General features: G+C 34.6%; 1 protein-coding gene across 2 annotated transcripts; it reads left to right on the forward strand.

Annotated features, from left to right (window-relative positions):
- Nucleotides 1–1,394: 1,394 nt before the first annotated feature.
- Nucleotides 1,395–21,367, forward strand: LOC110450343 (glycogen synthase kinase-3 beta-like). Of its 2 annotated transcripts, none has more exons than XM_021497820.1 (9): nucleotides 1,395–1,804; nucleotides 8,156–8,346; nucleotides 8,791–8,874; nucleotides 11,491–11,601; nucleotides 11,994–12,124; nucleotides 13,737–13,843; nucleotides 14,391–14,593; nucleotides 17,265–17,451; nucleotides 19,020–21,367. In XM_021497820.1, exons 1-9 carry the CDS (start codon nucleotides 1,717–1,719, stop codon nucleotides 19,175–19,177), a joined length of 1,260 nt encoding a protein of 419 aa, XP_021353495.1. In that variant the 5' UTR covers nucleotides 1,395–1,716; the 3' UTR covers nucleotides 19,178–21,367. The 2 variants fall into 2 exon arrangements, with proteins under 2 accessions (XP_021353495.1, XP_021353496.1); XM_021497821.1 differs by having other exon boundaries at nucleotides 14,391–14,584.
- The last annotated feature ends 1,708 nt before the right edge of the window (nucleotides 21,368–23,075 follow it).

The raw sequence follows: 23,075 nt of genomic DNA on the forward strand, positions 1-23,075 counted from the left end.
CTCCACCAGTAAATGTTATGTTGGTGCTAGTGAAAATGTTTAGTGTTAAATATACGTCAAACTTGAAGATTTCAAAATTATTAACCTACAAAATTGTACACCCCTTTTACCTTTTACACAAATCCAGATAAAACATCCATGTAATATTGAAGTTTCTACTTGCTTCCAAATTATACCAAATTTAAGAAATTATACAAACATAATAGCAGGCTTCAAATATCTGATGTCACTTTTTCATAAATGGGATTTGAAGTTCACGCCTACATTGATTACGTAAGGTAAGTTTTAGCAGAACAACTGGGCTAGGCCTCCATTGTGAATTCCTTCTACAAATTTCGACAATGTCTTCTAATACATCCCACTTTATCCTTCATTCAAAGCGACAATCATGAAGAATAAAACATAATGATCGTCGAGTATCTCTGCTTGCCCAACAATTATAACACCTATTCTGAGATATACCTGTCAGGGAAAAGCAATAGAAAAAATGGTGAGGGGCGACAGCTGCAGACCGACATCTGCTCTGTCCTTCCTCAGTCGAGAAACTTAGTTTTTCATCTACTACAGAATACTTACTAATATTAGAACCACAGAATTAGATTTCTTTCTTAGATATTTTACACCTATCTAATTTCTTTGATTTACAAAAACTATAACCGATTTTTGTTACTTGAACTTACATGTTGTAATACTCATACTGTAAAAGATTTACCCATCTAGGCTTTGCCTTATTATCTTATCAAATTGCATATGGCTTTAGTAACGTTTTATTATCTTTAATTTTTTGAAATGAAAATAACTTATTTTAATGCCATAATTAGGCCTAGAAAGGATCTTCTGATTATCCACTTTACATAACACACACTTATATATATATTTTTATACATTTTAATTTTACTTGGAAAGACTGTTTATTTATGTAAAGTAATTATTCTATTTAAACTACATCACGTATAAGAAACGTTACCTAACTTGCACTCATGACACTACAATATGCACAAACTAACTTAGGCCTACTTATAATGGAAAGCGCTCCTCGATAAATGAACTGCTGCTTGTCAGGCCGCTGTACTATACTATCAAGTACATTGTGTTGTTATAACAGTTTCCTTACTGTTGTGATCTTTATGAATTAAATAAACACGATGCATACGGTCCCTACCAAATATGTAGACTACACTTCAAAGAAGAAGAGTGATACCATCTTGAATCAAAATATCCAGCTTTTAATTTTTAGCCGCATATTCGGTCTATAAATTTAGCACCTTTTGTTTACGTCATAGATTTTGTGGGCTCTCGGAAATAGCCGAACAATGTTCGAGTTTCCCCGTCGTAGGATTTGACGCTTTTGATTGGTTCTGCTAACCACCGCAAATTCACGAATAAGTCTCGGAGATAGCCATCCGTCAAAGCAGATCAGCCATTGGAAACCAAATTTGCATACCATTGTATGGTTACACGGGAGAAATAGTGAATAGATGTGACGGATTTGAACATCAAACTGTTATTCATGTCTTTGGAGGACTTAGGACACCCTCCTTCACTATTATTTGGACCTATAATCGCTGTGAACTTTTACCAACGCTGATTCTGCGACAGGTTTCTTGGCATTTTGTCCGACGGAATTTTACGAGAGCGCCATTGGGAGATGTAATATTGTGGCCTTGGAACTGAATAAATGTACTCTCTCTTGATGACTTAAGAATACATATAATTATGAGTGGTCGTCCAAGGACAACTTCCATAACCGATGCTGGAAAAAGTGGTGCTCATGCCTCATTTGGAGGGGTGAAAACGGGGTTCAGTAAGTGGTCAATTCTACATCAGTAGCATAGAAATGGGTCACGGAAACAAGATGGCGACCGCCTGTTGTCGAGAATGGTTGTAGAAGTTACTCGTATTTTACCAGTTTCTCGCCCTAAATTGAATATTTTCTCTATATTTATTGTGTAATAAGTAACTTCGCGTACTAATGCGTGTGAATACGTAATTTTCATTCAGTGAAACTCTATTTGTATGACATTGACTGTGTATACATGGTAACCAGCACTTATCATATTTATCATAATTATTTAGAAGTCAAACTTTGGATTGTTAAGATTACCTAGAAACATCATAAAGGGTTTGCTTTTATACTTTCCTCAAACCGATTGTCATAACAAACTCTCAACAGACATTTTCTTAAAGTTAAATTCAGTTAGACTGGCATCTAGCAACACAAATTTGAAACAACTTGAAATGTACGTATACAAACCTGTGTATATCATGATATTGTGATTCACACTCACTGATCACAAGATCTTCACTATGAAAAACGTTTGATTGATATTTTGAACGTGTGTCTGTCATGAGTAACCTAAATGTCAAATTATACTATAGACATTACCACAGAACAAGTGAACACGTCTAACAGATTGATATCATGGTCAGGGGAAACATTGTTTTTTAGCGCAGTGTTCTTGCCAAGTTATAAAATACATTGTTGACTTATAAAGAAAAACTGGTTGGATGTTCATCTTTAGTTAGTTCATGTGCTGTAACAGCCAGTTCAAAGTTGATGCTAAATCGTAACGGAAATACAAGGTTTGCAAAAGAATAAATAATATGACAACAATGCATCTCTACTATGGGTATACACTCGTAATTATTGAACTATTAAAGCTCTTTCAGTTGAAGCCGGAAATAATAAAATAAAAAATAGGTACAAGAATTGTCAAGAGATGCTTAAGGTTCAGCAAACTTTAAAGTCAAATATTCAGAAACTTCATTGTTAGTCTAGAGAGATGGATCATTCTCATTCCCATAAATTCTGCTGTACGTATACGTAGATATAACAAATATATTTATAACTAGTACCGGTACCCTTTTCCTATATTTTCAAACCTGAAGCAAAAGAGAAGAAACTGATAGGTCATGGTGATAATTATGTCCCATCTGCATAGAGGTGTCATGATTCACCGCGATATACTTGTACCGCGATTTTTTATGTTTGATTCGATTCACGCTGTATTTTCCCAGATTTTTGATGCGTCACGATCTGAGTATTAGTGTATGCCGCTTCAGCCGAAACGTCTGTGGGATGTTCAATTTCATTGGCTGATCTCTAAACCATCACAATCGGCTGCAAGGATACAATTTTCATAAAGTATTCATAACAAAATGGCGGACCGCTGTAAGGAAATGAAAATTTGTGATGCTCCGGCAAGCTTCAAATCAAAAGTGTGGAAACACTTTGGGTTCCCGTGTATCGACAGCTTATATATCTCATTTTGTTTATAATTTAAAACAAAGGTGTATCGAATCAAAATAATCGAATTGTGGTTCAAATATCGAGATACGTATCAAATCGTGGGTAAAGTGTACCGTGACAGCTCTACATCTGCATCAGTTCCAATTTCCCTATTGATGCAATCCAGCTTCAAAAAGATATTTCCAGATCATATACCTGCCTGGACTCTGCTAATTTAAGATCAAGTGCACTTTTATCTGCTTCAAAATATTTTTAATTTTACTCTTTGGCCATTTCTTTTAATTTTAATCTCGGGGCATTTGTAATCACGTTAAGTACGAATGTCACAATATACTAGATTCCTTAGCTAAATCATTTATGATTTGTCGCCTTGATGAAATGATCCAAGTAAAAAAACACCATTTTAATCAAAGACTGGCTTTGTCTGTGATCTAAAGGATCTTACATTTAAAAAATCATATATGTGTGTTTTTATCATTGCCCAAAGGAAATGCATTAAAATGCATTTCCCTTGGGCAAATCTTTTGTTACTAAAGTAATTAAGTGTGCTTTTTATGATAATATTTAAGAAATATATAAACTATGATATAACACATTCCTTATCTCCTGGTCTTACAAGTTACAGCATGGTTTATATGTATATATATGCTTTGTTAGGTATGCTACTTGGATAGTTTCTTTTTCACCTGGATAACCTCTAACCAATCCAGGTTCCTTGGGTTTGTTTTCATCCTTGACGAATAAATTGCTAATTGAGTTATCACATTGTACTTAGATATCAAGTGTCAGGTGTACACCTGTTGGTTCCTTGTAACAGCTAGGTTAGATAAAAACAGTATCCCTAGCTTTCAGCTTGCGATAGAAAGTACTTTATCTCTCATTGTGTTAAAAACGGTGTTCAATGTTTTTCCATAAAAAACGCCTGGTTTTATACTTTTCGGTTTAATATGGGCTTATCAACAATCCTATATTTTGTAAAATGGTTGTACATGACCGCCATAATGCTTTTCTTGGGCAGTACTGCTGTCTTCCTACTCTATCCTTTGATCCCTTTGATTGACTCCCTTTGAAGGTCTAGAACTCACACTGATGTATTGACACTAATTAGACAGAAGAAGTAGGCCAATTATCCTGTTCAGTGAACCACACTATAATACATTCACAGTGTTACCTGTAGCCAGACATGCTTGACTGATTCTCACACCTACCTTCGAATTCAGTGATCAGCTTTACCTGGTGTCTGAGGCTGGATGCACAATGTACTTAGAGATTTATCCAAATACAATGTAGTAATATCCTTTATGTGATTATGTTACAAAATAACTTTGGATTTGTAGCAACATTAATATGCTTTATGTGAAAAGGACTCGTGTATGTGTGGACCAGAGGGGAGATTTTTCTAGGACAAGTTAAAATGATATGATACATACTTCGAGTCTCTTAATACGAACTCAAGGGATAAAACTTTGATTATAATTGAATTTAGATAAAACCCTTTAAGTTTTGTATCCCTTTATAGATTAGACATATTAAGCAATGGTTAATGTCCTAACTTGAATTGATAGATGCTGTGTGTATGTCTCTGGGATAGGCCTCAAGTTTACTTGATTCATATAGTACATACCTGTCAAAATAATCATTCCATTCAATCAAAACATCAAGCTGATACTGCAAACTGACTGTAGGTAATAGAAGAATGTAAGGGTTTAGATGTTGAAATAAAAGTTGTGAAAATGAACAATATTATTTTTCGAATAGAAAAAAATCTTGCTTTTGTTTTGTTACGAAAATAATCAATGTTTATGAACAATTTGAAACAAGAATTAATAAAATGATGAGTAAGTTTACTGTAAAACATTTAAACAGTATGACTACATTTTCCCCAAGTAGCATATATAATGCAAAAAATTCCTGTTTCCATAGAAAGTGGATTTGTGTGACAAAACCATACCATTAGTTCTGTAGATCTACAGAATGCTGCAGTGCATATATTTGTTGAGGTATTTTTTTCTTCAATGTCAACCCCACACACTTTTTTCCTTGAAGAAACACCGAGGCTATTAACTGAATCATTTGTCTTAATTGAATGCTCACCAAATAAGGGCTGTATTATTGTATATATGTATGTAAATGTCTTTGATACAAGTAAACAGTAGGCAATCCGCTATCACAATCATATGAATAACAATTAGTCAATTACCCGGGGAGGCTGATAAAACAGTAAAGACAAACACAATATGCATACAAGTAGCTTGCAGTGCTGCCGAATGGTGATGTGAGCAGACTTTTTAATCAATGTTCGGTGTGCTTGTGCTTTGGACCCAGACAGACTTGACAGCGGATCAGTAGTCTGGTGATCACACGACTAGAAAATTACATTTCCTTTACGTTGTCGGGGTTTGATCACCATTAACAAGGCACATAAAATGGTTCCATTGACTTTTGAGGGGTTATAATTACTCTTCTTTCTGGTCAGTTTTGGTCCACACATGTAGTAAGCTGTCAGGGTTCATGTCTTATGTACATACATTTGATAATGTTGTAGGAAAAATAATTCCAAAAAAAAACTGATAAAAAATGAACTGCAGTGAAACATGTTAGAAATATGTTGACACTTTGCTGCGACACATTGTATAGTTAATAAACTTGTCTTAGGACAACCTTGCAGTATATTTTGAGGTTTTATATCATTCATTTACAAAGATGGAAAAAATATATTAATTGAAAGAAAAAAACGATACCTTCTTCGAGAAAATTGAGATATTTTTAAAGATACCTTCAACATGAAAGTATGCTGCCGTTTGTGTTTCCAATCACCTAAATCCACGCTATTCAGGTATATAAACCAATAGCATGATTCCACCTTCCTACCTTGACATACAAGCTATGCTGCAGGATAAATTTTTAATTCCGTAACAGTAATAAACTATGGAAATGCAAGGAACAAGACGCTGGTGATCGTGCAGTGAGACGATCTCTACTTCTGTTCATCAGCCTCTTTGTTGATTAAAACTGATCTACATCCCTGTGTCTTTGTAATTTGTGCCGTAAAGAAATTTTTAATTGCACTTTCAGCATTGGGTTGGTTAGATTTTATAATTCAGTCATGGACCTGCATTGCAATCGGGTAGATCTAATCACAAATTATTCTGGCTTTCAAAACAGATGGGTTTTATGTAATTTGTCAAAACTTTAATCGATGCTAGATATGTTGGGTGGGTGATCATCCTATGCTTGATAAAAGTTTTTTAGAAGAATTTACTATTTAAAAGAAACTGGCAGTTTACAATATTTAGGGGCAAAAATCTTGTGATCAACCTATCTAAATGATATGATCCCAGCTGGCTGTCACTTTTTAACAAGAATTGATTAAAAAAATATCTTAGTTTCTGGTAATCCTATAATTCTATAATTCTCCTGTCTTCCAAAGGTCTTTTTCATCGCTGTACATACATATGAGCCAGCTGACATAAAGATCATTTTATATATATCTAGCTGATCTCTCTAACTACTATCCAATGAATATAAATATTACCAAATGTCCTTAATTTGCTTCTAAGTTGTTGTTTTTGAACAGTCTACAGCAATACATGTACAGTTCATAATCTATCTTAAATTTACTTCTTCACAATCCACATCAGCCCATTTAACAGTGAGATGCTGTATGTATAGTCACCATCAACAGTTACGTCAGTGTATAAGTTATATGCCACACACATGTACAGACATTGTAAAAAAAACAGGGAAAATTGCAAGTCTACAGGCAGCAAATTCTCATATATATATGCATGTTATTTATGATTTACTTCTTTTGTACTGATATTTACAATTAGTTACTTAAATGCAAATGTGCACTTTTGAATAATTTCTGTGTAAGGTGATCCATGATTGTGTCTGTATGTAAATTTAAAGATCCTGTACAACACCAGTAAGATATTTGTCAATTTCATTTTCTGTAGATCTCTAGCTATAGTGTACATGTACAGTAGGCTGGGCCCAATACAGTATCTTCTGTAGATCTCTAGCTATATGTAGGCGGGGCCCAATATAGTAAGATTAGCTGTACTGGTAAAGTGAGGAGGCATTTACATATTATTGTGATGATGCAAAAATGAACAGGTTGCACATTTTTTAGCAGTAATAACATGTACGTGTAATATACATACTGACATAAGGAAAAAGGATTAGTGCATCAGAATTGGTGTACATGTAATTATGGTAGGAAAACCGTGAAAAGCTGTCTGTGTACAAACATCTGTACGAGAGCATTTTGTGGTTGATACTCAGCTTTGTTCCCAGCAAGATTTCATCATTTTCATTCACAATTTCGTCAGAAATTTGATGAAATTGAGACTGATTATTTCAATTTTGCTTCAAACAGAAACACAATTTTCAGTACATCATACTTGGTATCCAAGAAATTCCTACTTTGTTAAGAAAATGAAAAATAAGGAGAAGAATGTGGATAAAACAAATACATATATATATATATAATCCAGCTGAGCTTCATATATACTTTTACTTAGGCCAGACAAAAAATATATTTGTTTCCTGTAAGTTGTAACATGTTGGAGAAATTTAGGGTGGGAAGGTAACAAATTTTATAAAATTGAGTGATCTGGACGTCTTTAACATTGCTTCTATGAAAATTGTCCTAAAAAGTTTGGAGTAGGCACAACAAATTAGGGTAAGGTAGCCAGGAAGGATTTCCCGAAACACCAAATATTTTTTGTTTGGCCGTAATGCAATTTCCTGATCTTGTCATTGTGTATAATGTCATTTTCTCCTTAATTGTTACAGTATTACGGTAATTAGTATTATCTATTACTAGGTGAAAATGTCAGATATCAGTATTAAAAAGTAAAATGCACAAATGTGAACAGGTTGTGTTTTTCACTTTTTCAGGCAAAGATGGAAATAAGATAACGACCGTAGTGGCGACGGCAGGTACAGGACCTGACCGTCCTCAAGAAGTGTCCTACACTGATGCCAAGGTCATAGGTAACGGCTCTTTTGGGGTTGTGTACCAGGCCAAACTAGTCGAGTCATCAGAACATGTCGCCATTAAAAAAGTTCTTCAGGACAGGCGTTTTAAGGTATTTACAATGTAAACTTTTTGTTCACAGCTAAATATTTTAATTTAGAGGAGTATTCCTAGTTTGTTTATAGAAGAAGCTGAATTTCAATCTTAATTTCTCTTGTTACAACAAAATAGAATGTATATATTCCTTGGGGGGACAGAAATATTCTTCTATTATATATATCTGTGCATGTTCAATAAAATGCAAGATATACTGAGTGAAATATATATACAACATCGATCCTGTTGAAATCAAAATACAATTAATCACAGCATTAACATTAGGATATTAGTGATTATTACCACATTTTGGGGTGCACCCAAAAACTTTAATACGATTAGAATATATACATTAAATGACATTAAACTAAACATCAATGCAGATTCAATAATGGCATCAGTACAATCTTGACGATATTGATGTCAATACGATTTAAAAATATATTTTTCACTGTTTCAGAATCGAGAATTACAGATCATGAGAAAGCTGGAACACCAGAACATAGTCCTGTTAAAATTTTTCTTTTATTCATCAGGTGATAAGGTAAGTTTCTAGGCACAGAGTTAAAATATACCCTCTGTAGCAAGGTGATTCCATGTTAAAGTGTCCCATAGATGTATTAATGTTTGAATCAGCACTGTATTTAAGAATGGCTTGGACAATTAAATTCAGAATGAATACTTTAATCTTTAAGCATATTATAACTCTACTCCAACAATGTTAGAGGTTTTACACGGCGAAAAACTTTTGACAGGCGCCGCGTAACCTCTAACTGCCCATAGCTGATTTTCCCGATGCTGACTATCACATTTTCAAAGTTCGGATTAAGAAAGAGTATATCGTGTTTACATACATTTAAATAGTCAAAAGTGTCCAATAAATATTCCTTTCCATAAATCCATGATTATATGAGAAAAAGTTCATGTCGAAGACATAAATAATGAGTTTTTCCTCATTCGAAGCGAAGCAGACAGCATTTGCCATGATTTTTCCGGTTAATACAAAAATGGATTACATGTAATGTTTCACAAGCGGAATACAAACAAACTCCGTATCATTTCGTTCCGTTTGAAATCCCCCCTGATATTTTGTATTAATCCAGAAGCCATGTTTTAAATGTAGGTCAGAGATGTGCTACAACGACATGGACATGTATTTTGAGTGTTGTATTCCGTAATATACTATATATTTGTGTCTGTGACATATATATGAGATCTATATTATATCAACCGTGAGTAGACATCGTTGTCATGAACTGTTAACCACTGATGCGAGTTTTTCAAGCCAATTTTGTTCCGCCCGGATTTCGGGCGGAAACTGCATCGAAGAATTAGTGCTTCGGAAATGAGAGGTCGCAGTCGGCAAAATCATATCCGATTGAAAAAAGGCTGACCAGCGGCCTCTCATGTTATGGGAGTAATTATAACTCAACTTTGAAAATTGTTTGCATGATTTCTTAGGAAAAACAGTATTTCTATCGGGATATAAATAATAGTAGGTGTTCTTTCTTCATGCTTTTGACTTGAATCTTAGGTCATAGGTTAACCATAAGAATCCGATTCCAGAAAACCATTTTATGGACTGTAGACGGTGTAGACAGAAATAGCAATAGCTGAGTCTAAGCTGCTGTACGTAGGTAAAGATCAATCTAGCTCTCAGGACGCTGTTAAAGATAATCCTATTCAAATCATTGTCTTCTAGTGCCTCAATTAGTAAGATTCATAGAATGAATTTAGATACCAAGACCCTATATATATATATAGCTAGTAACATTCTGAGTCTGCACACTATTAAATGGCTGTGTTTTGTAGGTATATTGTTCTCTGTGCGATTCTTGGGAGAGGGATGTCCCATCATGCCCTTACTAAATATTGATTTTCTCTTGCTCTGACCTACTCTTCCTTGTTCTTATCCATACCAGCTTAAGACAACAGATCACAGAAATTCTGAGTTAACACTTTCTTACATTATACCACATGCTGTTACTATCGCTTGTTCTAAGGAAGAAAAACTTCAAAGACAAACAAGAATTAGAAATTGTAAACGGAGAAAGTTGCAGCTTGATTAAAAATTAAGGTGTGAAGGACATGAGTTACTATAGTGATTTAATGGCTAATGATTTGGAACTCTCTGGCTCAAGTGGCCTATTTGATGTTAATCTAATCAGTATCTGATGCGTGGCCTTAATTAACATTGATGTGAAATCTGACAGGAAATCGCTTATCCCATTTATCTGTCTGAACTCATTTCTCTATCTTGAATATTAATTACTTCTACTTTTCTGAGATTTGTTGACTGGATGCTAGTAATATTCAAATATTTTATGATCTTCTGTCGAAGTTTTCTTTTTGATGTAAAATAAATAAGAAATAAAATTTGTGATTTTGTCAAAATTCATGAAAATTGTGAAATGAGATGCTAAATTAAAGAACGATTTTGGTATCAAACATGAAATAAGGTGGTAAAAATAATTATGCTCATTATTGTTAGTATTAAACTTTATCAAAGCTTATTACAAATATTGTAAAAATTAACAAGTATATTATCCCATGCCATGAAATTCATAATTTGCCTCTCAGCATGAAAATACTTTATTCTAATAAGGTGTGTACCAAATGTCACTATCTAAGAATTAGCTCTCCTACAGAGAAAGAAAAATCATTATTTGAAACTGGGGCAAACATTTTCTGATACATACATTGTTAACTCGGTATTGATGAAATATAACCAGAAAAGTATCCTTTTTACCCATTCACCCCTAAAATTGCATATTGAACTGTTCCAACTTTTGAATTGGAGGAGTTCAAATGTGTCTTCAGGGTGAATGAGTAAATTCTGATTGGTTCTTTATCGTAAATGGTGTTTGGGCAGACTTACTGCTGAAGTCATGAATTCACTGGAAAACAGTAAAAGAAACAGTCCCTTTGTTAATGGACTGAATCAGTGAATAAAATAAAGGAACATCATAAAATAGGTCCTTTAAACAGACTTTAATAATTGTAATTTGTAACAAATTAACAAGCTCATTGTTTCATTCATGATGTTAGTTCATAATATAGTAGGAGTGGATTGTCTGCATGCTATGTAATTGCTAAAAAAAAGAAGCACAGTTAAAATTGTTAAAAATTTTAATGTTTTCTTAACCTCTCACTTTTGCAGAAAGATGAAGTGTATTTGAATCTAGTGCTGGAGTATGTCCCTGAGACTGTGTATAGAGTAGCCAGGCATTACAGTAAAAGCAAGCAAACCATACCCATTATATATATCAAGGTGAGTGTGTCCCAGAAACAAATGTTTATAGAGTAGCCAGGCTTTCAGTAAAAACCAAGCAAACCATTCCGATTTATTATGTATCAACTTCAGTAAATCGCCAGGATCCTGAAAATACATCAAGGTTTCAGTGGGGTTTGTATTACTAGCACTTTTACATTAAAACCTATCTCAAACAATCAATAACCAAGAAAATAAAAGACAACAACAAAATAATACGAAAAAAGAGAAAGAAAAAATTGTTTAGAGTCCCTTGCATTGTTCAACAACGCTAACAGGGTTGAACAATACATCTTGTAGAATTTTTCCAAATCTGCTAAAACTGTCACCTTTCTAACAGTTGGACACATATCAATATTACCCGGTAATCAACTAATACTTGTTGGTTTCAGCTTTACATGTACCAGTTATTTAGAAGCCTTGCCTACATTCATAGCCAGGGAGTCTGCCATCGTGATATCAAGCCACAAAACCTACTGCTCGACCCAGAGTCCGGCATTCTTAAACTCTGTGATTTTGGGAGGTAAGTATAGCAGGAAGCCACGTAGGGTTCTGGTGAATATAACCATGACTTTGATTCATATTACATTTCCTAATTACAATTCTCAGACTTACAGTAAACCACTGTAATAACTCTGTGTACTTTGTGTACAGGATTGACAATATATATTTTGTTTGATCTGACGGGAGGTTTATCGTACTTAGTAAAAAGTGTGTATTCTGGTAAAAAATTTAGAAGGTTCTAAAATCATTGCAATTTACCCAGTGTTACGCACGGAAGTTACATGTAAGGATAACTAAGATAAACCTTAATTTCTTATAACAATGCTTGTACAGTCGAACCTCGTTATCTCAAACTCTTTTAGCTCGAAGACCACGTTAATCTCGGAAGTATTTCTCCGGTCCCGGCCAAGTCTCATCTTTATCTTAGTAAATAAAACTCTGATAATTCAAACCATGAAAAGTCGAAAAACTCGGATACCTTGAAGTGAGATATTGGTTTCAATAGCTTAAATTCAACATCAAAACATCGGCTACTTCATAGTGTTCAAATTCATTTTTCACTTATTAATTAATTGATACAAATGAAACACAACTGTACGACATCTTGTGATTTCCTGTTTATGAACATATTTCGCTAGTAGACTAAATCGGTAAAAAGAATTACGATAAAACTTCAGACTGTAAAGTGTGCAGACTGCCGAAACCATGTTGTTTATAATAAGAAATAAACTTCATTAATGTTGATCAACAGTATTCTGTACTTACTGCGAGTCCGTTTAATGATTAGTACACCAAAACAGACGACAGTGCAAACCGTAAAATTGGTCACAAAAATAGCGTGGTCATGCATCAAAAAGTTCCACAGTTAAAATCACAACCTAAGACAGCTTCACAGGTTCATATTTTTACAGGAGCCAGTATGGCTTTGAAAGTCGATCGAGAGATTTAAGAACAATACGATAATTACTGTACATGTTGATTACATCGAGTTGAGGAGGTGTCAGGTGTCACATTTAGCTTTAATGAATTAACGTGTTACATATATGTACGATATAATATGTTTGGGTGTATTTTCATTTACGGAATCAACGGTTCATTACAGTGATTTGTTTTAGACTTGCGCACTTCCATTACCCTATTGTATAGTACGAGGACGAAGGCAGCGGGATAGTTCGATTTTTAGATGTAACACTTCAGAAGTAAAACTTAACAGACTTGCAAATACAACTGCAGACCTGGAAAAGCTTTGCCAGGTTCTAGACTAGCCAATAACAACGTTTAATCACTAGGCCCGTCCATATTTAGTAACGAATTTATAATATGGTCCAACTGTTTTGATTGCGTTAAAGGAAAGTACGTTTTTCGGAAATCACTTACTCAAGCGTGTTTATTGTAAAATTACATACCTGTATTTGTTATATTGATTACGTATATCATTCATCGATTGATTATAAGCATTGGTTATTAATAAAATCAACAACTGTTAAACTATGTCCAACGGCATTTCATACCAAATTTATGAACTTGAATACTCGGATAACTCGAAGTTCTCCCACGACCCTGTCGACTTCGAGATAACGAGGTTCAACTGTATTATATCCTATGTAACCTGAGGCTATGTTATATTTCAGTGCTAAGGTTTTAGTGCGAGGAGAGCCCAATGTTTCTTACATATGTTCACGGTATTACCGCGCACCAGAGTTGATATTTGGTGCTACTGACTATACTTGTCAGATAGGTAAGTGTTTATGAACAGGATTGTAATTCATATATAAACTTTTATGTTTTACTTGATATATTACATTGTATACTGATGACTGTTGTTAGAGTTGTCTCCCATATAAAATGGGATTTATTTTGAAATTATCCATGATATCTCCATACATTATTGTTAAGATGTGAATATGTCATAATTGAATTAACTGCATCCAATTTGGCGATTGTAGGAGATATCTATTCAGGTTTAAGACAGAAATAATTTTCTTAATGTAGCCCATGTCCCAAGGTATTAGGTTGCATATTTTGCGAAGAGTTAATACACAAGAGCAAAATTCAAAAGGTTACACAGTAATGATAATGTTAAAAATAGTTAAAGTGGACCACAGGTCTCGTATGTTTGACAATAATGAAAGTCATTGAACTGAATTAGCTGTAATTTTAATGTATTTGTAGATGACTAGTTAAATGTAACATTTCTCAAATTGAATACTGATATGTATTGCCAATAAATAACCAGGGATTAAAAAGAATTCCTACCCCATTACAACCCTCCTCTTGATTTACAGATGTTTGGTCAGCAGGCTGTGTATTGGCTGAGCTGTTGCTAGGACAACCAATTTTCCCTGGCGACAGTGGTGTGGACCAGTTGGTCGAGATCATTAAGGTCCTGGGTACACCCACTCGGGAACAGATTCGTGAGATGAACCCTAATTACACAGAGTTTAAATTCCCCCAGATCAGAGCGCACCCCTGGTCAAAGGTACTTACCGTGAGTTTTAAACCTCAATGTATCGTAGACCTGGACAGTTCACAGTCCTTGTGTTCACCTGCTATGGTATGGTCCAACGTAAGACTGCCTTAAATGTGTGCGTCAGTTGTAAGTTTGGTAACAGGGAAACTTCATTTGAAGAAGAAACGAGTAGAAAGATATCAAGAAAAATTTACTGGAAATTATTTTGTTAAAATCAATTTTGTAAGAAATGGTTGTGAAATTCTGGAAACCTAAAAAAAGAAAAGAAAAATAGGCAAAAGTTTAATGCTGATTCAGAGAGAAGAGTTTAAATAAATTATATATATCCTACCATATTTTGAATACATTATATATATATATCCTACCATATTTGAGATACTGCACGGAAGTCATTGGTTAATCGGATTTATATATATAAGATAAATTGTATCTGATATACCTGAGAGAGAGAAAAAAGAAAAGACTGTAGTTACCATTTAGGCATTGGCTGACCTACCTGTGTTTGGGAATACATTTTGTGATGGACATGCATGGTGAAGGACAGGTCAACTTTACTAGAACTAGGCTTTGTAGTGTTCTATATACCTAGAGTTCATTGACCGTTGAGTTACTCCCCCTGTTACAAGGTGTAGGAGTCAACATGGTGGAAAGTGCACTCAACTGGTGAGGTCAAATTCACTTCAATAATATTTCACGCATTTAGTTAACCAGTTACTCATTCCAAATATTTTTCTTGTCAATCACTTATTAAGATTAAAAAGTATTATATGAGGAGAGAAAAATACTGTCAGAATGATTAATTTATGTAATGCTACCAACTACCACTATTGGTGGTTGCAATTACGAAACTGTAATCATTGTTTTGGAATTGTTGAAACACAGAGATGTGTGACCACTATTCATGGGTAGAGTGTACTTTCCATTTGTTTGTACTATATTAACATTCAATGATTTAAATTTTAGCTTTGATTTATCGTTACTTACCTCAGTCCTATTCAAGATTTTAGATATTGACTGCATAGCTCAAAAATCAACGACTCCTACTGCTGGAGTGTGTGACCCCCCACCTGTTGTATTTCGCATTTCATTTGTTACACTTGGTAGGTAATTATGTCGAGCTAAAGTGTCGCAGTATTGACACACTTGATGGAGAACCTGAACCACAGATTTTCAGTTCATGGCAAAATGTCCTAACATTATCATGCTGTCTTGAATGGTTGTCAGTATTTTGAGAATTTAAAGATTTCATTTTATCCTATTAAGCATCTTCAGCTTCCCAACCTCATTTTCATCTCTCTATTTCAGTTGTTCTCCCCCCTTTCTCATCGGAAATTCAATCATCATCCCAATTACTTTTCCTTATACATTAATGGTATTTTTCTATTTACTCTTTTTCAGTTTTTATAAGTGAACATTTCTTTGATATAACCAGTTTTAATTGACATTCTGACCTCTTTCTGGCATGTCCATATATGATATAAGTTTGATGTTGGATGCATTCGTAAATCACAAACTGGAAATATGAATGGAATAAAAAAAAAAATAAGATGTGGAATTTATTTTGTTTCACTATTTCAACACTGTAGACCATAATGGACTCATCAAATCCAGATCAATGCATGGGAGAGTCTACTAAAGTTGCATAGGGGTGAAAGGGTTAAGCACAAAATACCATTTATTGAAGTTCATTGTTAGAAGTACTTCTGTATGTCATTTCTATAGAAAGAAAAAGGACTGCATGTAGCTTTATACAGAATAATTTGTCTAACCTTAATTTGGTAGAAATAATTCTGTAGAGAATATATTGTGATAAATTTATAGCATAGACAGCAGCTAGGCTAGTCAGTAGTCATATACCACGTATACTCCTCATGTAACAAACTAAGCCTAAAAGTACAAAAATGTCTTTGGTGAAACAAGTAAATCAAAAGATAATCTTTAGATTGTAAAGATGGCATGAATGTTATTAGAAGTGAATGGACAAAACTTGTGCAAGCGGCAAGGTCAACTCTATATGACAAAAAAGGATTTATAATATTTTCAAATTCATCAACATGTCTTAAATAATGGAAGATTGAGAAAATTTACCATGTAACAGCGAATTGAAGTTTATGTTCCATCCAAAGTTTCTGTACCTCAATATTCATCAGGCTTCTAACACTAATAATCATGGCCTGCTCTTTATCATCAGTGTGTATACTGTGTTGGACATCACACAGGTATAAATAGCAAATCAGGTGATAATTTGTTATACAAATGTATTGTGTAAGACTTCCATTACCATACTCTGTTTGCAACTGAGAGTATTCATGATCATGTCTCCATGTCTTGTGAAATCACCAGCTGGGAGTCTACTTTCTGTTGACCCAGTGGTTTCTTACTGTTCTCATGCTGTTTACTTTCTATACCAGTGTTTTTAATTTAAATATTTATTATAAAATCATTTGTTTCTTTTCATCTTCCTAGAAGTTCTGTAAATTTCTCCCATTGAGATAACCTAGAGCCAAATAGTTACAGTAAGTTAGTAATGATAGGTGACGGTCTTATAATTAGAGTTAATGTTTTGATATTTGTGACAGTCAAATAGAGTAAGTTAGTGATACAGTAAGAGATAGTGCATGGTTATTCCAACATCTAGCCTCCATGTTAAGATCAAGTTGACCTCCGCTTCTGTCCGTCAATCTTCTAGGTGTTCCGGCCACGCACTCCCGCCGAGGCCATTCAGCTGGTCAGCCGTCTCTTGGAGTATACACCTGGCTCCAGAATCAGCCCCCTTGAAGCATGTGCACACACATTCTTTGATGAGCTACGGAAACCTGCCACTCGTCTACCAAGTGGCAAAGAACTGCCACCTTTATTCAACTTTACTCCGCAAGGTGAGAGATGACCGTAAACATCCCTTCCCTCAATTATTGTATCACATGACAACTGTGTGGAGCAGTAAATACATCCATATCATATTGTATTATGTAATAACACATGTTGTATAGTTATTTTAATCCCTACTCAAGTTAGACTCAATGCGACTACCAAATATAACCTGTTTCATTTGCCAATGAATTTGACCAGATAAACGTTGCCTGTGTGTATGATTTTGCGAAGGGAGATAACTACTTATATGATTAAACAAAGAAGAAACCACTTGTTGAAATTTTACATTTTTATTGACGCTACACAAGAAATAATTAAAAAACAAAAACAAAAAGACAGCAAAATATTATCAGCTCACGGTTGCTAGCGGTAGTGACAAGTCATGTTCTGCCCTGGAAATTCTCACTCCAGAGACCCATTCTGCCTCTTGTGTCAGTAACAACCCCCGGTACAAATCGAAAACAACGTAGATCCATGTGGTCCCGTCTTATATATGAAAAACAGTCAAACAGCCAACTGCCATATCAAATTATTTCGTCCTTTCATTATACGCCTGGTTTTCTGTCTTAATTCAACATTCAATTACTGCAGCTTCACATTCCAGAAGATGTAGAACCTTGAAATTAAGCGGCTCTCCACTTGAGGCTAGTAAAAATATTGCTGTCCTAAACTTGCAACTGAGCCTGCGCACCGCGTCTAGACATTATTCTTCTGCGATGACGTGTCAGAAAATTTGATATCTTATGAATTCATCAACTAAAGTTAAATATGACATTTAAAATATGGTTTTGGGTTTTGTTTCTACATAATTTGGCTGTATTAAACTATCAACGTACACCATCATGTTGTATGATGGTCTTTCAATGATGAACCATATTTGTTTTACATAACATCAATACGTAGACTTGCACAAGCTCCAGAACCTGGGTCAGACTATCAGAATTGACTTCACAAGTTCCAATTATTAAAAAAAACACCAGTTGATTGAAATATAAGGATTGAATCTTGCTTTGGTCGATTTCATGGGGTGATTCAATCCTTAAATAACACATGATATCGACAGAATTCATACAACCGTGGCAACCGGATGGTATATAAAAGACACGAGACACTTAGTTGATATTCTATTCCTACACTGAAAAAAAATTTAATAGGATATTTCTGAAGAATTTGTTTCCTGTAGCCACAGAGCCTTCAACTTCTTCAGAAATATCCTATTAAATACATTTTCAGTGTAGTAATAGAATCTTGATTTTGTCTTCATTTTAGTATGGGATTGATGAAATTCGGCCCATAACTTAACTGCAAAATTTCTAAACTCAGTTCATATTTTATTTAAAATGGAAAATCAATTTTTGTATTTTATGTAGAGTTTTGTTGACCTTATCTGTTGATGGTAGTAGTGACTCCTTGTCGTTTTGGATATTCTTAACCTGTTAGAAATATCTAGAACTGTGTTAAATATCTCAATAATGCTTTGAATATCATGAAAAAACACTGTATGCCGTACTATTTGTTGTTTGACGAAACTTTTGATGGCATACCTTAACCACTTATGTTTTATCTTCTACAGAAATTCAAATTCAGCCTGCATTGAACTCTGTTCTCACACCTCCACATTATCGCGGCACAAATGCCACAACCGGAGGAGGGACTCCGGAGACTGGAGTGGCAAATCCTGGAGGGGATGCCACTGATACTCAGGGGGCTGCAGCTGCCGGCAACGCGTAACTAACACTCTCCACTTAGGTCAGGGGGGAGAATTTTTATTTAAGTGTTCGTCTCACAGGGAGTCTGTGGTAAAATTTTACCACACTAGGACATAACCAGTAGAAACCACAGTGATGACCTGAAACCAGATTCAGTGAGTACACACGGGGAAAAAATATTGAGTTATGCACAGATTATCAACAAACATAATGGAAAGATGACAGTCAAGTGGATTAGGCAGGTTAACAAATTTAATTGGAAATATTACGTGACTTGGGGTTACAGGCTCACCAACAAAGGCAGACTCCGATAACAGATACAATGGTTCTTACCAAAGAGGAATTACAGATAACGTGTAGTCAACTTTATGTGTCGACATCGGCACATCCAAACCATTTCTCATTTGTACCTGATGGAAAGACACTCAAATAACCTATTGTTAATGGTTGATCAGTTCTAGTTAATGACGGACAGGTTTGTTAGAATGACCAGGTGCATTGTTGAGGTCAGTTTGTAGAATGGTTTGGAGACATTTTGGAGAGAAAAGACTCTTGGTGCCATTTCATTTCAAACTGCATACAGCAAGTCAATATGTTGTAACAATGTAGTTCAGTGGAGAGAAGTAAGTGATCAGAATCGATTCACTTGTGTAGAGGAACATTGAATGCCTTTAAAGTTAACAGATGGCAGCATGTTGTCAGCAGGGGTCTGTTGTTTGACTTGCAAGACTGTTTACATGTCAATGCCAGATGAACAAGTTTGAAGACCTTGCTATAAAATTGGTGTCTGTTATCATATTTATTCGTAGAAGAAAACATCCCAGAGTACACTGAGCATTTGATTGTATGATCTTCTCAAATGACTATCGCAATCTGTGTTATTGTCTGGATGCCTTGCTGGAATTTACGGAATTGAATGTCTGGTGGAAGGTCATTTATTGAGAGTAACCACCTGTGATGAAGGTATTTTCTCTGTAAGCGAGACCCTAGTTCTGACGATATAATTTAACTGTGCATGTTAGTATGAAAGGGATGCTAGCTTCTGTGTGTGAGAAATTCTTAACTAGCTACGCGGTGTGTAATATCACTGATGTTGTATGCGCTCGAATGATTGGAGAACATATTTTGGTGGGAGCGATTTTAAATTATGGATGTGTTTTTATGTCTTGTCTGTCTATCATGGCAGACTGGTAATCTATGGGTAGACCATTGATTGGTTTTAGTCAGTAACGCTTTAACTCATTCACCCCTGAAGGCACATTTGAACTCTTCCAATTCAAAGGTTGGAATAGTTCATTATGAAATTTCAGGGGCGATTAAAATATTTATAGTAGTCTAATATTTTGAGCTCCTTTGACTGAGTAGAGGAGGAAACTGCAGCTCTGTGAAGCACACGAATTATAACATATTTATAAAGTGACAGGCGTTTCATTGCAGTTTTTCCAATAAAAGACTGTTTCCCTTTCATGCTCAATGATATAATGTAAAAAAATAAATGACCCAACCAGACATTTTAGTGCATGATATAAAATCTTGTAAAATTATACTCATTGAAGTTCTATGTTCTTTTATTGGCTACGTTTTATTCAAATTTCTGTAATTTTTTATGAAATTTTATTTAATGAACCTCATGATGTACATCTTTTATCTGAAGCAAACCAAGACAAATATGTTCTGTATGTTTTGAAATCATTTACCAGGAATGAGTTGAATGTCATTGTTGAGGCGTTTGTATAATGGATATGTAAATTTTATGAACAAATGAGTTGGAGTCAGACATGGCACAAATCCTTCATACTTTGGTTTTGCATGATAAATTTATGTTATGATACACACTTTTTAATCCCAAACTTTAAAAATTGGTAAGCAAAAGCTTTGTGAGAAAAGTGATATGTGAGAAATTTCTGTGAACATGAAATGAATTTGGACCTTGAAAGCTGTATTTATATATATGCCAGTCTTGTGAAAAATTCGGGTAAAAATATAAGTTATTGTATTAGTCTAGGTGCATAACATTTTGTTACATAAGTAAATTGTACCTGAAGATATAGTATAGTTATCCAAACAAACCTGACCAGTCTAATACCCATACGTACAAGTTCGAATTTATTTAGTGCCAACGGGGAGATTGATGACATTCTATTTTTACTGTACATGGACGAGGTTAGATATTTTGTACAATGTCTATGTGTTCAGAGAATCTATATACAAACTTATCATATTGCCGTTCACAGGCAAACGTATTTGAGACATTTACATTTTGGGAAAATGATAGATTTTGAAGACTGCAAATGATGGGAGATGTGTCATTCATGCATGCTACTATTCCGTCTGCGTATTGCAGAGTTATCTTCTCTTGAGAGCAGGTATTGATTGTTACGTCGTTGGTTTGTGTGAGAAAATTTAGTTGTTTTCTCAATAATTGATGACGTTACTCTCACAAACCAATGACGTAACAATCAATACCTGCTCTCAAGAGAAGATAACTCTGCAATACGCAAAGACGGAATGAAGTCATGTAATTGTCAGATTTTATGAAAGGGAGGCTGACTGCTGATGAATATTCATGAATCAGTATCGTGTTTTCAATTTGCTTTGTAAAGTGAAAGATGGTGTTTTATTCATGGACATAGAACAGTCAGTTTTGATCATTCAATGCAGATTTTCAAAACTCTACCAAATTAAAATTATTTTATTTTATTCAAATTTAGCACTGATAATTGAAATACTTTTATTTTGGTAAGTTTTAATAGAGGCATTGTTATTTTTCGTTTTTTATAGAATTTTCAATTTCTATTTTATTATGATAATTGTAATGTGTGTTATCTTTGAAGAGACGACCATTCCACCAGCAGACTAAATGTGAATGTCGTATAAGGTACGTTGTAACTTCTGACTCATCAATTCAGCTGTCTTAGTTAACAGGGGTATGCGTCAGTGTATGGATTTGTGCCGTCAGAAACAAGGTTCCGGTAAACACTCCATCGATTAGGATGGGAAAGGGGGGAGTTTTTGAGAGTAAACAATTTGCATGGAAAACATCAATCTACACCAATTGAATGCATTAAGTTATATGTACCAATCATTCTTTGTGACAAGTGTGGTCATTTTGTATGTGTGACAAGTAATGCTTTTTAAGTGTCCGATGGGTGAAGGGGGTGTGACGGTACCGTGATCCTAGTAATCCCGTTAGTTACAGATTAGTCCTACTAACATACAGATCATGTGATTCGGTGATTGTGTACGTGTTGTTAGCAAAGTAGAGCGGTAGAAAATGACGGGACTTTTCAATGTGTAGTTTGTTTTATAAACAACATTGAGGATCTGTGAATGCATTTATTTTTGTGCAAATTCAAACATTGTGGTATTGTATTGAATATCGCTGAATGAATTTTCTTGGAATGCGAAATCATATCACTGCAGAAACCTCGACCAAAGCTATTTTCGATTTGAATAAACTAAATATAAAAAATGGTTTATATCCCTTGCATGTAGTGCATCAGTGATCAGATTAACAACTCTGGTCACTTGGTTTGTTTGCCATACTATGTGCTCCCTAAGTAATGAACTCTGTGTTTTTGTAAAGATGACTTGCTACACAAATAATTGAATGATGTAACACTGTTGTTTCGAGTATTTATACATCGTGGCTAGAAGTGTGAAGCTAACAATTCACACATGCAGCAAGCTTCATTTCCTGATGGCATGGCAGTGAAGTTTCCAAAAAGAAATTCCCCCAAAAGTTATGCCGGAAGTATGTGTATGTTTGTGTAAAGGATCATTTTGAATTTGAGGTCATGTAAATTTTATTTTCATTCTGAATGAACATGAAAGAGATATTCCATTCGAAATGTCAGCGAGTTAAGGAAGTGAGATTGACCTGTAAATTACTGATGAAAAAGAACGAAGTAGTCAGGGGT

This window comes from Mizuhopecten yessoensis, unplaced genomic scaffold (assembly GCF_002113885.1).
Source record: "Mizuhopecten yessoensis strain PY_sf001 unplaced genomic scaffold, ASM211388v2 scaffold5185, whole genome shotgun sequence".
Classification (NCBI taxonomy): Eukaryota; Metazoa; Mollusca; class Bivalvia; order Pectinida; family Pectinidae; genus Mizuhopecten; species Mizuhopecten yessoensis.